The following is an 18,588-nucleotide window of genomic DNA, read 5'->3' on the forward strand; positions in this document are numbered from 1 at the left end:
GGTGAGATCAGACCAATGGAAAGTGCATATGAGGACTTCTGTTGTTTTTCAAAGACCTGTAACAATAAAGTGATTTTTAAGAGTAAAGTGACAGTGGTTAAGATATTCCTTTGCTAAGACTCCATTCCTTGCTTTCTTACCACATTGGGCTTCTAGAAGGAACCTAGTGCTCACAGCAAAAGAGGGACTCTGAGGGTGCCTTTGAAGTGACTGGGAGTCCCAGACACTGATTTTTGGAGTCTAGGGTAGCTAAGTGCTGGCACCCCATGTTCCAAGGAAGGACATCAGGCAAGAAGTCTGAGCCTAGGAGCGTGCGTTATAGACCCAAAGCTAGAAACAGTGACTAGATTCTAGCCAGACCCAGTTGACTTAGAAGCACATAGAACCCAGAGACTTGCAAAAGACTGGTGACCATTTCGTAGGTTATTGCGTCATTGGGTTGTAACTAGAGCTGGGTGAATTTTTTTCAACAAAAAATGTAGTTTAGTTGACCCCAAACTATTCAGGTATTTGACACAAATTAGCCAAATAGTTTCAGTAAAACACAATAAACAAACACATTTCATAGTCATTCATAACAAAAAGGAGTAGTCACTAGGCTAGGGAAAGACAGTGTGAAATCACTCTTTAGCCTGGGTGGTTACAATACTCACCTAGAATGTAGGAGATCCATATTCAACTCTCTGCTTCCATGACTATTTAATTATTTATACAAAGTGGAACAGCTTCAACAGCAGAGACCAACACCTGTCTCATAGTCAGGGTATTGTCTTGCAAGGTAGGAGATCCAACTTCAAATCTGTTCTCGTCCTCAGACAGAAAGGGGAATTGAACCTAGGTCTCCAACATCCCTGGTGAATGCTCTAACTGCTGGCCTAAGGCTTTTAGGGGAGGTCACTGTTGCCATCTAGCCCTTTACAAATGCAAAAAACCCAAACCAAAACAATTTGGGGTCAAATTAAACATGTTTTGTTTGACCTGAAATAGATTTTTTTTTTCAAATTCATTGAAATTTTTCACAATTTTTGAATTTTGTTTGAGCCCATGAGAATGACAGAAAATAATGATTTGAGGAATTGTTGTAGACAGAAAACACACGTCTGTCATTAGTGAGAGAGAGAGTTCCAACCCTGATATTCTATGAAGGGACCTCAGGAGGTCATCTAGTCCAACCCCCTGCTCAAAATAGGACCAATCCCCAACTAAATCATCCCAGCCAGGGCTTTGTCAAGCCTGACCTTAAAAACCTCAAAGGAAGGAGATTCCACCACCTCCCTAGGTAACGCATTCCAGTGTTTCACCACCCCCTTAGTGAAAAAGTTTTTCCTAATATCCAAGCTAAACCTCCCCCACTGCAACTTGAGACCATGACTCCTTGTTCTGTCATCAGCTACCACTGAGAACAGTCTAGATCCATCCTCTTTGGAACCCCCTTTCAGGTAGTTGAAAGCAGCTATCACATCCCCCCTCATTCTTCTCTTCCTTAGACTAAACAATCCCAGTTCCCTCAGCCTCTCCTCATAAGTCATGTGTTCCAGTCCCCTAATCATTTTTGTTACCCTCCGCTGGACTCTTTCCAATTTTCCCACATCCTTCTTGTAGTGTGGGGCCCAAAACTGGACATAGTACTCCAGATGAGGCCTCACCAGTGTCGAATAGAGGGGAACGATCACGTCCCTTGATCTGCTGGCAATGCCCCTACCTATACTTCCCAAAATGCCATTGGCCTTCTTGGCAACAAGGGCACACTGACTCATATCCAGCTTCTCGTCCACTGTAACCCCGAGCTCCTCTTCTGCAGAACTGCTGCCGAGCCATTCGGTCCCTAGTCTGTAGTGGAGTATGGGATTCTTCCGTCCTAAGTGCAGGACTCTGCACTTGTCCTTGTTGAACCTCATCAGATTTCTTTTGGCCCAATCCTCTAATTTGTCTAGGGCCCTCTGTATCCTATCCCTACCCTCCAGCGTATCTACCTCTCCTCCCAGTTTAGTGTCATCTGCAAACTTGCTGAGGGTGCAATCCACACCATCCTCCAGATCATTAATGAAGATATTGAACAGAACCAGCCCCGCTTCATCACTTAGACACATATTCCTAAATTTAATTTGCATTCTTTTAAAGTCTGCATTGACGTGTCATTGTCCTTTCCTCGTTCTGAATGTTGAAAGTTTCTGAAATAATTGTGCCTTTTAGATTAATGGTGGTGCTGTTGATGTGCTCACATTGGTTTTTTAACTATTTTGAATGAAAAAAGGACCATTTTAATTTCCTTCCAAAATTACCAAACGTTTGCTTTTATTGAAACAATTCTCTGCGGATGTGAACCTCTGAAAATAAGGGTGTTGCATGGAGGGCAGCAAGGAGGATTTAAAGAGGCCACAGAAAACAGATTGATAATCTGGAAATGTTAATCCTGCTCTCTAGCAGAGTATGAATTTACTTGTTTACAGCTCTTACCTTGGCGGGGGGCGGGGGAGGGACCCTGAAAGATAAGCCACATATTAGAGGAGTCAGATTTGAGAGGTCAAATTAACCTGTGAAGTTCACACATGACCGAACAATTAAAGTGGTCCAATATTCCTTATTGGCACAATAGATCACATCACAGTTTTGATGCCACTGCTTCATTGTTATACTGTTGGCAACAAAAGCTTGAGCTGCAATATGGGTGATAGTTGTTGAATCGTTTGTATTAAGCTAGTGCCCTTACACTCCATTTTTTCAGGCACCGTACAAGCTCTTAAGACATGGTCCCCGACCCGAAGAACGTACAATCCGTAATGATGAGATTTACCCATATACATTCTTTTGCTCTGCTGACTATGCCATAAATATAACACTGACCTGTGGAGGTTATGCTCTGTAGTGAGGAGGATGGGAAGTAGAGAGTAAATATAATTCAGGTTTTATGTGTACTGTTGCATCTTTATGGTAGGGGCTTTCCCTTTGTAGGGTTATGTGGAAGTACTAAAGTGAATGTGCACCTTTTGTTAAGTGGCGTACAGCCAAATGGAGACTGAGCGAAGGATGGCTAAACTCTTTTCATTAAAATGTTGTATTGGTTTGAACTGAGGGACTCTGAGGGCATGTTCAGAATTACATCCAATGAGCCCTTCAGCCTGGGGAAATGTGGTGCTATGTATTATAAAGGGCAGAAATAAAGCTGTAAATAGAGATGGTTGATACTTGTGAAGTTAAACTTCAGATCTGAAGCTTCCCAAAGTTCTGGGGTGAGGCTGATGGGTTTCAGTTTGGATTCGTCTGATTTATGTTTTGACTGGACTTTCTCTGCCCTGTACTGACTGACTCTTTGCTTCAACCCTCCCCATTCCCCTTCCTCACAGTCTCCACCACAGTTTCATTCCACACTTGCATCTCCATCACTCTGGCCCCTCACACTCCTACCCTTCACTTTTCTCTCCGTTTAGCTAATGCCCACCTAAACAAACACACACAACCCAAAATATACTCTGGAACTAATCTGTTGTTTGGTGCCATCATGTTGTACAGTCTGCTGGTATGTCCAACTCTTTCCCTCACCTTGAGACTGTTCTGTCTATTTAGACTATAAGCTCTTTGGCGCAGGACCATCTGTGTTTGCACAGTGCCTAGCACAGTCGGGCCACATTCTTGGTTGTCCTTTAGGCACCATCAAACTAATAGAGCCAAATAAATAATCCATGCAACTATCAAACTTTCACATTTATAAATTATTATTCTATATTTAGACATCTTCCAGGGTTTAGAAAAACTCTAGAAATTTTCATTTGACTTTGCTATGAATCTCACCCATGATATTGGGAGTCCTTTTTTTGGCACAGCACTGAATTGGATCAGGTTCCAGGTGAACAGAAGGTTTGCACTGTGGATAAATTGTTTTTGATCAACCCTTTTTCTCTCTTCACAGAACAGAGAATGCAGAAAATGAGCAACATCTATGAATCAGCAGCAAATACCCTGGGAATCTTTAGCAGCCCATGCCTGACTAAAGTGGAGCTGCGAGTTGCATGCAAAGGCATATCAGACCGGGATGCCCTTTCCAAGCCAGATCCCTGTGTCATCCTGAAAATGCAGTCACATGGGCAGTGGTTTGAGGTAAGTGGCCAATAAAATGCATATGAACTTGATGCTCCGAGGTACTACAGTAGAGCTCAGGTTAAGTACTATGGTGATGAATGCACTAGATAGATGTAAGAGTGACAAGATGGGTGAGGTAATCTCTTTTATTGGACCAACTTCTGTTGGTCAGAGAGTCAAGCTTACACAGAGCTCTCTCTCACCAACAGAAGTTGGTCCAATAAAAGAGATTACCTCACCCACCTGGTCTCTCTAATATCCTGGGATCAACACAGCTACAACAATAGTAGATAGATGTAATCATTTAAGCCTGATGCAAAGCCCACTGAAGTCAATTGGAGCTTTTCCACTGACTTTATCAGGCCCTTAAAGAATTCTTTGGATTTTCCCTGTCTGTAGTCTAGATAAGAAGTCACGGTCATATAACCATTTCCCTGCCTGCCTGCCCTTCCCTGGCCAAAAACCCAGAAACAAACTTGTTTTTTAAAATAAAAAGTGTTTCAGTGGAGACCAGATAATACCCTGAAATTATACTTTCTTTCAAAATTCTACTGCTTTATGGAGGAAAAAAAACCCAACAACCCACTGCAGAAAAGCCCCAACAAACATTAAATAGTCTGTAAATTAATAGCTTAGGAATCCAGCCAATTCCCAAATAATTCTTCATTACTCACTGTTTCCACTCTTTCATAATAAATCTGTGGGATACTTCCCTGCCATTTCTGCCTCAGAAAATCTCCCACATAAGTGATATTTATAATGAAATATCAGATTTTATTTTTAAAAAGTACTCCCTCTTTTGTCTGCTTGAGGATTCCTCTTTGATTCTCCTGATCCTTTACAGTAACATAGATTTAGAATGATTTAAGAATGAGAAAATTCTTATAATAAGATTATGCATGAGGTTTTGAAGCCTTAGTCTATTTGTCATTTTCAATAAGCGGTGGAGGTTATACAACAAATTAGTCAACACAATTAAAACGTTAAAGCTGGATATTACAAAAGAGTTCTTTTTTCACAAGATTTTCTCTTCACATATTGCTGACTTGCAGTGTTGTAGCTACCATGAGGCCTGATAGATGGCTTAAAAAACCCAACAACTCTTTGTTAATGAAGTTTCCAAGTCACTTCAATATGTGCACACATGACATATATACAATTATTTTTCCTCGTCTTTTACTGCATTAAAATCCAGCTCTGCGCCACTTTATAGAAATGAAAAACGACTGACAAAATGCATGAAGTTTTTTCTCTATGCAGCATAAGAATGACACCCATGTTAGATGCGGATGAATGCTCCATCATATTCAATCAGTAGGCAATCCCAAAAGTTGCAAACTGACTTTTTTAATTAAACCTGTCTCTTTCCCCCTCCCCCCGCTCAAATCTATAATCTTAATTGCATAATAGGTGTAATGTGATTGATAATTCAGAATAAGATACATGCTTTGCAAATAAGAAATGGAAACATATACTAGAAGTTTAATTATTTAGAAAAACCTCCTGATCCACTGCTAAAGATTAGTATGTGGTGTTTAATGGAGCTAAGTGAATAGATTGCAACAAATTTGGCAAACTTCACCTTTTCTTTCTGATTTGTACTGCTGTGAACAGAATGTGAAATTCTTGAATGTATTTGTCTATTTGTGAATTTCTAAAAGGAAGAATTCTTGGTGTAGAGATTGTTTGTTTGAGTTGTAAACTTTTACTACAGTTTATGTAGTAATTTAAATCAATGAATTTAACTAACCCACAAAGCATTGTGTATATTTAGTTGTAATCGCAATTCATGCTATGTTGATTAGGACATAAATAATCCAAACAAAAAACAAGCTGCTTCCAGCGGCTCCCATTGGCTCCCATTGGCCTGGAGCAGCGAACCGCAGCCACTGGGAGCCGCGATTGGCCAAGCCTGCGGACGCGGCAGGTAAACAAACCAGTCTGGCCCAGCAGGGCTTTCCCCACACAAGCAGCGGAACAAGTCTGGGAACCACTGGTCTAGATAATATTCAGTCCTATCATGAGTGCAGGGAACTGGACTAGATGACTTCTCAAGGTCCCTTCCAGATCTACGATTCTGTGTTCCTGTCAGTGCTGCAGAGACAACATAGATTTGATAGGACAAGATGTTTTCTATTCTGGCTCATACATAATTAACAAAACTTAAGTTCCAGTTGCTGGGCTCAGTTGAATGAAGTTGCATAGATATAACTGAAGACAGAATTTGGCTGGGAGAATCTTCCACTCATGGTGATGAACCGGTCAAGAAGAGCAAGGATGTGATTTTTAGATTGCAGATGGCTGATCATTTTTCTAATTATCTTTTTATGGGTAAAAGGATCATATTTGATCCAGAAACCCTTGAGAGGCAAGAAACATAAACTCTAGCATGCCATTTTTACAGTCACTTTGAGGTACTCCAAAAACTATCAGTCAGGACTGCCACTGTAAATCTATATGTAAATACTTATATCATCCCATATAAAATTCCTTTAGAGTGATATTTGGCACATGGTGCAATGGCCATGAATAAGGTATTCAGATGATGGACTGGGAGTCAAGAGACTTGGTGTTTATTCCCAGCTCTGTTGCTGACTGCTCTAGACTCTTGGTCACGTCACTTCACCTCTCTGCACCTCTGTTTCCCCTCCTACCTGTTGTCTGCCTTGTCTGTTTCGGTTGTAGTCCCTACACTGTGAAACTTCTCTCGTATGATGTGTACGTCTTCATGGGGGTGGGTGGGGGGGAAGAAGTGTGTTCTTATCTCATTTTGCCTAGCTTGGGTTAAACTAATACTGAAGGCTTGGCTGGTAATTTGGGTTAGCAGCTCAAATTAAAGCCTATAGGGAGCTGGGGAGCCTGCATCTTTGCTGCTGTTTTAATTCCCATTACCTATTCCAGGTTAAGAGCATACCTTTTTCTGCAGTGAAGACACACCCTGTGTGATTGTACAGTGCCCAGCACAATGGGATTCCAATTGTAGTTGGGGGGCCTATAGACACTATTCTAATACAAATGATGATGATGCGTGCCCAAACCCTTCAGGCCACATTACACTATGATATGTCTGTTTATGCAAAATACGCTATTGAAAAACAATTTTAAGAGTTTTTTTTTAAATGGGTTTTTAGTAGGACTATTATTTTTGCATCCCTCTTCCTGTTAGACTAGGTGCCTTACTTACTATAAGTCCAACTGGACAGGGACTCATGTACATGACCTAAATATCTTTTTCGCATCATGTCACAATATTAAAAATCTGACATCTCAAGATGGTCTAAGACTGGACTTGAGCATTGCATGGAATAGCTGGGAATCTCCTGTTTCTTGTGTTATGAATTGCCCATTCCTAGCCTGAGGTAGGAAGATGTGACAAAACAGAATTTAAATTCATGGCACTTTTATGCACAGAAGAGCTGTGTTGTAGTCCAAGACTGACTTTTGCCTCTCCTGGGTTTTAGGCAAGTATAATTTGAGGGGAAATATTCTCCATTTAAAATGGGAGAGAAGGAAGAACATTTCAATGGCAAGTTGTAGGCTTTTTTTTAATGGCAGTTGTTTGAACATGTTTGAGGGATTAAATTATTGGAATAAGTTGAAGGGAGATGGATTGGTGAACCAAAGGAGGAAAAGAAGTCAAAGGTATATGATAAGTTTGTTTATCACATAATTTATTACCACCACAGATGGGGTATGCTTGCATATAGTGTATGTGTGCACATATATAACACTACAGTCTTGCTCTGAGGTGTGCTGATTATTGAAATTGTTGTAGCTGGTAACAGGGAAGATAGTTTTGTCCTGTTTGCTGGTTATTATCTACACATGGAAAGCAGGAATATTACTTTGAAAGCTTGATAGGTTGCAATGCTCTGTCTGGTCATATTAGGTTAAATGAGATCAGGAGGTGTAATATTACGTGAAGCAGCCAGATGGAATGTGATGTCTGCCCTTTTATATTATGAATTTGAAAAGACACAGCAGTTTTGGAAGACAGTGACTGCTTTTGTGAGTTTTACAAATACAGTCCTCTCTGTAGCACTATTCTTACAGCCAGCAGCAAATAGGAGGGTATCTGCTACCTGGGAGATTTGTTCAGGTCACTCCTTTCTTTTGTAAGTGTTTCAAACCCTTTTGGCATTTTGGAATAAATACAATACAGGTAAGTAAAGTGCCATCAAAAGATAACACATGACCAATAAATTATATCAAACATATAAAGAGAACACAGAAGAATACATTCTCTATAGAAATGAAACTACTCAGTCAATGAAATATTAGCAAGCTCAGAGCCAGCCTTACTGCACAGACAGACCACGTGTCCGCCTAAGGCAGTGCACTAGAAAGGTGGCAAAAAATGGAGCCGTTCATCCCCAACCTATACTCCTCCTTGCTCCGATGCCTTCCTTTTCCTCCACCTCAGAATTAGATCTCATTGTCTTCCCTACAACTGTCTCTCTCCTTCCTTGTGCTAAGTTTTAGATTTTCTCCCCTCGCCATTACCAGCAGGGTTTGTGGTTTTAGGAGGAGAAGTGTTGACTTGGGAGGGTGAATGGGCTGCTTTAGGTGGTCTTTAGTTTGCCCTAGAACTTTATTCTGGTACCTACCTATATCTGTTTGAAGGCCACTTGAGAAGGTTGGAAAAACGCTGCTGTGTGCTGGGGACATGGAGGTTTGAGGGTGGGGGCATTAGCTATGAAGGTTTGGATTCCTTGCCTTCTGTGGTAGAGGGCAATAAGACCGCTCCCCCACACCACACACACACATTCATCCACCCTGATACGGTACAAACAAGGATTAAGATGTTAATCTGTGTTCCAAGGGAGCTATTTACTGTCAATTCTCAAGAAGCTGGAATGCCCATGGACAAAAGCCAGTCTTCAGTTCATGCTGCTAGTTGCAAGATTGATATGGAATAAAGTTTCATCTGTCCATTATTTAATGGTGAGGTCCCTAATCTTGCATGTAGTACTGAAATCTGTTTGGTTGGATGATACTGCTGCACTAGTTTTGTTGCAGCAGGTTCTGGCTAGATATTCAGTACTAAGGTAGTTAAGCAGAATCAGCGAGGAGGTGGTATAGCTGTGCTTTTTGCAAGCAACTTGACATTCTGGAGGTCTTCTACTCTAAAACTTGATCAAGTACTGCTTGTATGTGAGTCCTGGAATGGGGTTTGTTGGATATGGTTTTGGTTTACTGGTTGGCCCATGGCACTGTAAAGTTCCGGTGTGAGCTAATAGAGTTCCTTGCTGCAATGGTATTGAAGGGCTCACGGCTAATAGTGCTCAGTGACTTCAACATCCACTTGGATGATGCATGCTTGGAATCATCTCAGGATTTCCTGGTCATGATGAATATGTGACTATCCCTCTCAATTCACATAGGTGAACCTAGTCTTGATCAAGTGTCTGTGATAGAACTGGGAGGTTATACAGTTAAAAATTAAGCCTGTGTCATGGACCAACTACTATCTCCTTTGTTTTGAAAGTTAGGCACATCTCTCATGTCAAACTGAGGGGCTTGGTTTGGATGGTCTTCCCTGAACAGTTATTTGAACCAGAGTTCTTCCAAAAGGCCTCAGAAGGTAGCACAGCTCTCTAACAGGCCATTCTGTTAAGGGTTTGGCAGTATCGTCTAATCTTTTATCCTCAGCCATTGATTGGGGGACCCTGGATGCACAGGCGCTGACTTTTGTTTTTGCCAGTTGGTGCTCCTCTCTTTCCCCCTCCATCTGAGCGGTGGGCAGGACCTCATGGGGAAGAGGCTGAGCAGGGGTGGGGCCTTGGGGCAGCGGGCAGGCAGGGCCTCAGGGTGGAGCATGGGGCTTTGGGGAGAAGAGGCTGAGTGGGGGTATGGCCACGGTCTGGGTGCTGGGGGCCGATAAAAGATTAATCCAGCCCTGCAGGTGCTAAGCACCCCCTGTCTTTTTTTAGTGGGTGCTTGAGCCCTGGAGCACCCCTGGAGTCAACGCCTATACCTAGGTGTTCTTCCTTTAAGGCTTTACCCTCAAAGATCATCTTGGCTTATGGATAACTTGCAAAAGGTGAACTAGGAGGCAAGGCAAAGCAGCTAGAGGACAAGAGGCAGAAGTCATGCGATGAAGCTGATTGCAAAATACAGTTTGTTTGTTTGTTTTTTCAATGACATGGTTGTGTGGGAGGTGAAGGAGATTCTTTGACTCCCACATAGTGTCTGGAAAGTCCAGATTAGTAGATTTGTTTCATACAGTAGATGGCTTGGTTAACCTGAGCTGCTTTTACTCAATGGCTGACTTGAGATAAGTTCCTCCCATTGTGTAGAAATTTCTGGCTCATGTGCAGATAAAACCAAATGGGTTTAGGCCAAGCTTTCTCCTCCTCCAGATGCAGGACCGGGAAAAAAGCTACCTACATCTTCTATGCCTGAGCTCAGGACAGTGGAGCTCCATGAAGTAGTGGACATTGGAGCCACCTTTGGACCTGTTTTCTTCCGGGTTGATGGAGGCCAGTGGAGAAGCACTGAATAGATCTGGGCGAAATTGTTTTGGATGAAACTATTTTTTTCACTGAAAGATGCAGATTCATGTTGACCTAATCATTTAGCAAATTCGTGTGGAATTTGCTGAATTGTTAAAGTCAAAAAACACAAACAAAAACCCAATAAACCAAAACCTTTCATTTTAACATTTTCAATATTAAACCTTTAAATTTTTTTTATTTGAAACAATTTTTTCTTTTATCTACTGTACAAAACAAGTGCACGAATCAAGACTTCGCAGACACTACATGGGAGACAAATGAAATTCTTTTCCACTTGTTAGGTACAACAATATTTAAAAATTGTTTTGGGTCAACCCGAAACAATTTAATTTTTCCTCCCCCCAGTTTTGGCTAGCCAACCAAAAAATTAGTTATATTTTTTATAATCAGTTATATCAGTTTATTTAGCCTGGGATTTTAGCTCTAGCATTGGATCTATTATTTATTGTGATTGTCAAACACCTCCAACCAGATGGCCAGGTTCCTTAAGCCATTGCGTGGCCTTTGTTCTAGAAATTATTACTTGACGCTACCAGTCTAATCTACTACCGTCCGGTGCCTGAATGCTGTGGGTCTTCTAGACTGTTGTTGTTCTGGATACAGACCTAGGTACAGCGCAGTGACTGCTCTGCTGCTGTTCGTGGAGAACGATCTCCTAGTTGAGGTTTGGCTGACTCCACCTCTGGAGTGGGGTTGGGGTTGTTCTTGGATGCTTATGTTTCCTCATTGCTCAGTGTTCCTAGAGGGCGGTGCTAGGCACTTGACTCATCAGCTAAAAAGGTACGGTCACGTGGCGTCAAAATGGGGCTTAAAATTGAAAGCTGTGCAGTTGCTTATGTGGCTTCATAATCCGTTTTCCTCCTAACGGAAGGTGGGATGGACTGAAGGATCTTTTGTATTAATTATTTTGCTTGCAGTTAATCAGACATTGAGATTGATGAATGTTAGCAACTCTCCTTCTCAAGAGTATCTGATAATCAGTCTTGTTGCCAAGATTTCACTTTTTGTTTCTATTTTCTTCTGCTGATAGATGTCCCTAAAGTCTTGCTGTACAGTGTGGGGACTGACAAAGGCACCTCTCCTCCTTTTTCAGAACCACTGGAAGTCTACAGAATCTACAGACTAGGAAGTTTACAGACTAAAGGCCTATTGAACATTTTAACTCAGTCCATTCTCCAAAAAGCCTGTATTTGAAAGAATAGCAACCAACTATATGAAGACTTGATATTTTGGGGGTGTTCTCTATTCCAAAAGTTTGTTCCATTAAGGAGTTCTTTCTCCTTGATTATTAAGACAATTTCTGACTGGGATTGTGCTATTTTACATGAGTTCATATCAGAGGAGGAGCCAAGACACTAAATGGGAATGATCATGGGGGATTTTCTGCCTTAAAAGAAAAAGACTATTTTTGGTGAAGGTTTTTTAAACTTTCTCTATTACATTCGTCAATCTTCTAGTAGCACACATCCACAATAAGTAATACATTTTACTACAGTCACATCAGGAGTTTATTTAGCCTGGGATTTTTTTCTTTCAAACCCCTCCTCCCCCCCAACAAGAACATGTCTGATAACATTCTGTTGAACTCTTTTCTTATAATATCTTGTAGCTTTTTCTATAGACTAGTTCCACATGAGTTACCTGTTTTAGCATTGCATTTTCTACTGACTCCCAATTAAAACAAAAAGCAAAACCAACCTCACCCAAATGTTCTGTGTCACATAGGGCTATTTATATTAAAGTTTGGTCATTGATCTTCAGACCGCACTCTTCTTTTAATACTTTCCCCCTTTTTAAAATAGATAGAAGCACCTTGGTTTAATAACCAGTCTCATTGCACAATATTAAAAACAGCAAAGTAAAAGCATTCTCATGTCCCCTGAAGGAAAAATATTGTGACCATCTTTCTTATGGAATTTGTGTTATCCACTCACATTGGAGATTGGGGAGAGTTATCAGGAAATGAGCGTGGAGAAGAATATACTGTCTGATTTTAGGTGAGCCTCAACTTGTGTGCACGTTTGCACATACACACAGCTATGCCTTTGCGCTCACTTTTCCAGGACTATTGACTCTCCCATTGAGGTGGTGGAATCTCTTTGGGAAAACCCATTACCTGCACGTACAGATGTTATCGCTGAAACAGTGTGTGTGCACACACGGTGTGTATCTGCAAATTTGTGCATGCACCAGTGAAAGAAGAAAGCTGAAAAATTAAGGCCTTAAATCTTTTCATGCTAGAACATATCTGACCAGGAGCTGCTGATTGTTATGTGTATGGCATACACGCAGAGAAGTTAGATAAAAACATACATACTTTTGCTGGAAGGTTGCAATGTAACACTACTTTATTTCTTAGAATTTAGAATGATAACATACAACAAGAACCCCAAAACACACAGAGAGAAAAAGCAGGCTGCTCCATAAAACAGAGAGGCACAACTCACCGCATCTTGCTCTAGACTGGGTGTCCCAAGCAGTCAGTCAGTAAACAGGCTGGGTTGCATCCTTAAAGATTGGAGGCATGCTTGCGAAAGAGGCATGCCTGGGTTGGATCGGGGAGTTCTTCTAAAGAGCAGCAGGAAGCTGCAGGGCCACAGGGCTGAGGTCCAGCCAGAAAAGACTGGGAGGAGTGGCTTCAGGTAGAGCAGACTGGGGACAGAGGAAAAGCTCCATGTGTGGCACGGCTGAGTATGAATTCTTTTGTTATGGTAATGGATTTATTTCAGCACTTGAACTATTTATGTTAGTAGACCAGCCCTGGCAGGGGATGCTGTTATCCACAGGAAAGGGTAGTAGGTTCTTAAGGGGCCCACAAGCAGGAGCTAAAAAGGACAGGATGCCTTTGAAGTGACCCCTGGCCATAAGGAGGAGATGGGTGACACTTCCTTATAAGGTCCCCTAACCTGCAAGCAGGACCAGGAAAAAAAACCCTAAGAATTTGAGGTGATTACAGTTTTCAATACACCACACTGTAATTTTTCACACTAATCCCAATTCAGAGACAAGTTGCTCACATATTCACTAGCTCCTGGTCAGATTTCTCCTACAGCAAAAATATTAAGAGCTTCTCTGCAATAATATTTTGATAATTCTCCTTGCCCCCACCCACTCCAGCACTAGTCTTTTTTTCATATGAATCACAAGTCGATATCTAGATTGTTCAGCCAAGACTTGCTGCATCGTTGAGAGTAGCAAGGTGTTGCAGTCCACTCCTTCACCATGTTTGATCATGTGCATTGCTGCCCCGCAGTCACACTGTGTAGATTGAGCTCAGTCAAAATTCTCCATTGAGGCAGCCACTCTGGCCATTCCAGTCAGCAGCCTGTTAAGTCTGGTCCAGGATTTACATCCCAGTTTGCAAACAGGTGGCGGTAAATTAGGGCTTCTGAAATTCATCAGTATGCTTCTGTCTCCATCCCAGAGTCACTGCCAATCTGTGAGGACATAGCTATTGGCCCTGACATGCCTTTGTTCATCCGAGATTGACACTGAGCTGGCAGCACTGGACACAACTGCATGAGGCTGCAAAAGGATCTCAGTCAGTCATGGCAAGTCAGCAGGAACTGCAGGTGTAGTTGGTTTTCCTCTAGAGCTGGGCAGATCTTCTGGTGGGAAGTGTGTGTTGCTTATTTGTACCTACTGGAACCATTGTCAGCCTTGTGTGCAGCGGGTTGTTTTCATCCATCCTAGTCCTCCATGTAGTTTTAAGGGTAATGGCATCTTGTCAAAGTTTTGGTGGAGCAATATGAGCCAACACATACAAATCACATGTTAATGTGTGGCTAAGGCAGCCACTAACGATACAGGTGGCTGTGTTGAGCTCTGAAGCAACGAGACGCGTAGGCCGACTTCTGCCCTAAATTGCTTCACGATATTCCACTGGAGCGAATACCAGCACCAGGTTGGTAAAACATTTACCTCTGCTCCCCAGGCAATTCCTGCTAGCTTCTGGATCAAGGTAGTGTGGACGGTGATCTTTTTCTTTAAATGTTCTACATGGGACTGGAATGTTAGACTACAGTCCAGTTTGACTCCTAAATAACTGAGAACTGGCTGGAAAGGGAGTGGACGATCCTCAGCACAGACAGTAAGGGATTGATTTGCCTTAGTTGGCCATATGGAGGGTTGTGGCCATAGTCTTAGACTAACATAGTGTAACTATCCACTGATGAAGATAAGGGGCCAGAGCAGTCATGTCCTGGCTGAGTGACCTTTTGATATAGGGTTGATCATTACCCACATCAGCAAAACAGATGTCATCTAAAAATGTACCTACTTCTCGGTCTTAGTTGTTGATAGGTCATAGGTGTGTGTGTGTGTGTGTGTGTGTACATATTGAAAAGAAGAGGCTCTAGAACGGATCATTGTGGGAGTCCATTGTAGAGATGCCAAGTCGACTGACTTTGTCTCCAGGTCACAAGATGACGCTCTGATTCATTATCATTACCATGATGAACACTGTCATGGGCTTACAGGGAATATTCTGCCACAATTTGGCAGTCAGGCCCACATGCCATGGCTGATAACTCACCTTATCCCCCATCCATGCCATCATGATTGAAGAATACAAACTCCAAGAGACAGGGTGTCCCTGGTACAAAAAGGGTTAACTCTAATTTCACTTTCCTCTCCCCCGCCTAGGTGCTGAAGGGAATGTTTATAAGAAGGGTTGCTGGGAAGCGGAAGGGGAGTGTGCATGTGGAAAAGAAGGGTTCTGCACACAGGGTCTGATGGCTGGGTTGATGCCCAGGTCAGGGAAGATTTTTTGCTTGTTACTCCTTTTGCTTATGTTACCTTGCTTTATGTGATGATGATCAATATTGGCTGCTGTTGGATAGATCTTGCTGCCTTTTGTTACTGTTTTGCTTCTGCTTAGTCATCGCATGGGCTTACGCTCCATAAGTACAAGGCCTGTTGCAAGTAGACATTGGGCCTAAAACACAGTGAGTCTGGATCCAAATTTTCCCAAAGTTCAAAGGTACTCATGTTTGATGTTGTGACTTAATATAGTCAAGGAGCCATCCAAATCTCAAGGAGATGGTATCTGGATCTTGAAGTTTTATTTTGGGGTCCCTCTCTATTAAAATTTTCTTTGGAAACATGAAAAGGCTTTTTTGTAACATTTATGAACCTGTTGCATCAGGTTATTAATAACAACATCCCCTCTCTAGTTAGAAGCTAATCTGCTGCAAGGGAGACTTAGGTTAGATTATAGGAAAAAACTTTCTAACCATAAGGGAAGTTATGTTTTGTAATAGACTTTCAAGGCAGCTTGTGGAATCTCCATCACTGGAGGTTTTTATGAACAGATTTGGTAAACCTCTGTCAGGGATCGTCTAGGTTTACTTGGCCCTGCTTCAACGCAGGGGGCTGGACTAAACCATTTCTTGTGGTCCCTTATAGCCGGACATGTCTATGATTCTATGGGACTACATTTAAACAGCTCTGTCCCCACAGCCCAACTGCATAGTGTTTCTTTCCTTTTGCCTTTAAAAAGGCTGCTTTGGGAAATCTGAGGTCCTCTGAACCCGACAGATTATTCTGAACTGAATTCAAACGCTGGCAGCTTGACTCGACGTACCTATTGCCTTCTGACCTAAATTTCATCACGCTGCACCATTAGCCCAGGCACAGCCATTCCCACAGTACAGATTGCAGGAGAGGAGGTGTACGTGGGGGCACAGAGAGCGCTAGGGATCCATTTCAGGAGCCCATTTTCAGACTGTGGGTGGGCGGGCGGGCAAGACTGAGCTGTCCACTTCCCCTCGCGCTCAGAGGTTACCTCTCTTGAGTGTGGGAGGGAGGAGGCTGGATTCGGGCTTTTAAGTTTGGCAAACTGTGTGTCCATCAGCAGATGTCCACCTTCCCTTTTTCCAGGTTTCCTGGCATAGTGTCATACTTTTTTTTCTCTTAGTTTAAATAAATGAAAGCAAGCACACTTCTATAGGGCAATAGAAGTTAGAGAAAACAAAGAGCTAACAGGTCATTTTAATCCATTCCCTTGCAAGGGCAGTCCCCTAATTAGATACCAAATTGATACTCTGCTATGAGCCAAAATCTGTATTATTGCTGTTTGTTTACTTTATTCATTTTGGTGACCAGAGTTTGTGCAAATTATCATGGAATGCTCAATTTTGTGCGGACAATATTTATGTAACAGAGGCCATATTTTCAGCTGCCATCTTCAATCTCGCTTGTACATTCTGATGTTTATGCCAGTAATGTTGAAGGTGCACCCACAAATTTGCACATGTAAATCAGGTAGCTGGACTGGGTACTCAGCTACTTGATTTGTGGGCACCATTGCAAGTGCTTATGTGTTCTTGCTGGTGCAAAATTCTGGACTGGTTTTAGACAGTCAATATTTAAGATTTAGGGCTACATTTTCTGACAAATATTTGTGTGGTGCAGTGCATGAAACGTTGAGAAGCAATAAAGAAAAATCACTGTTTTGTGTGTACTATATTGAGTTAAAATGTGGTGGGAGACAAAATATATGACTAATGAACTTTGTTGTCTCAAGAAAATGGCACTTGAATTACATTTTTATTACAAATACTGTTTCGCCGCTACTACATTTCCATCAGTCTGTTTAAGCATCCTAAGATACTTACAAATATTGCCTGCAGCAGTGCTGTCTAATCAGTGGCTCTGACTTCATGCTTCATTAGGTTCTGCAAGTTTTTCTCAGAGCCACTCAGATTAGCTTATTGTGAAAGCCATGAATTTAAACAGTTTAACAGTAATCATAAAACTGGCTAAGAATTTTCTAATGTTAATTTTTCAAACCAGGCCAAACAAGTATCAAGTCTACTAGCTGCATATTGTTTTGCAGGTAAAAATACACCACCCAAAACATTTCTTCCACAGTTTTACAAGTCAAAATTCCCAAGGCAAGATTATTGGCTGGTAATATCTGGAATGGTCAGGAAGACACCTCCATTCTGTTCCTGACTCTGCCACAAACTATCTGTCTGATCTTCAGCAACATAATTAACCTGTCGTAATTTACTCATCTACAAAATGGGCTTGATAATATCTACTGTATCTATACTACTTAAGAGCAGCATGGGGCTCAGATGTTAGTATTATTTGTATTAAGGTATCCCCTAGAACAGGGGGTCTAAGTCTGGGGGTCACCAATGGATTCAAGGGGTTGCCAACACTCTTCTTTTCTTTAGGCTGGATGCAAGGGGCATCCCGAAACTTTTTTTCTCCTGTCACATGAAGTCACAATATGGACAAGTTAGGGTCTCAGTGGTTCACAAACTGGGAGCTGGCTTCCATTGTGCTAGGCGCTCTATAAACACATAGTAAGAGACAGTACACTGCACTGAAGAGTTTACAGCATAAAGCCTGTTATATCCTTGGGGGCAACAGTTTTAGGAAGAAATCACTGGAGACACAGAGCTGTTAACCTTAAAAGCAGCCATTTATTGCCACACACTGAACTAACCAAAAAACCAGCCAAAACTGGCTGGGCTATCCGCTAATAATCTAACTCAGTTGCCATAGCAACAACAAGGTTCTATTAGCATGACAACTAAATATACAAAAAAGCCCTGATCAGGCAAAGACGTACACACATGCTTAACTTTATGTATGGTGAGTAAAGTTAAGCATGTATAGTCTTTGCAGGATCAGGGTCTGAACAGACAAAACAGGTAAAGGGAGGGAGAAAGGAAATAGTATCTTTGTTTTACAAACATGGAACTTGAGGCACAGGCAGATTAAGTGGCCTGCCCAAGGTCACACAGTCTGGGGGCAATGACATAACTACACCAAGTGAGGATCTCCCCCAGGAAATCTGGGGCAGAACCAGGCACTGAAGTCCTAGTCTAGTGCCTTAGCTATTTCGTCCATCACTCCTCTAATTAATCGTTTGTATTGCTTTGTGATCTTCAGATGAAAGTGCAAAGAATATTTATTATACAAGGCACCAGTTATATTTTTGGGGTTGTAAACATTTTATTTTCACAATTTAAGGTAT

General features: G+C 41.8%; 1 protein-coding gene across 3 annotated transcripts in view; it reads left to right on the top strand.

Moving 5' to 3' along the window:
* Positions 1-18,588, top strand: part of CPNE4 (copine 4) — a 333,548-nt gene that overhangs the window by 77,228 nt on the left and 237,732 nt on the right. For all 3 annotated transcript variants that reach the window (XM_084619842.1, XM_084619841.1, XM_084619843.1), the window contains one exon: positions 3,908-4,095. In XM_084619842.1, the coding sequence (XP_084475968.1) occupies positions 3,916-4,095 (180 nt within the window). In that variant the 5' untranslated portion in view covers positions 3,908-3,915. The remainder of the gene's footprint in view (positions 1-3,907; positions 4,096-18,588) is intronic.

The sequence above is a fragment of the Lepidochelys olivacea genome (genome assembly GCF_965140295.1).
Source record: "Lepidochelys olivacea isolate rLepOli2 genome assembly, chromosome: 2".
In the NCBI taxonomy this organism is placed as follows: Eukaryota; Metazoa; Chordata; order Testudines; family Cheloniidae; genus Lepidochelys; species Lepidochelys olivacea.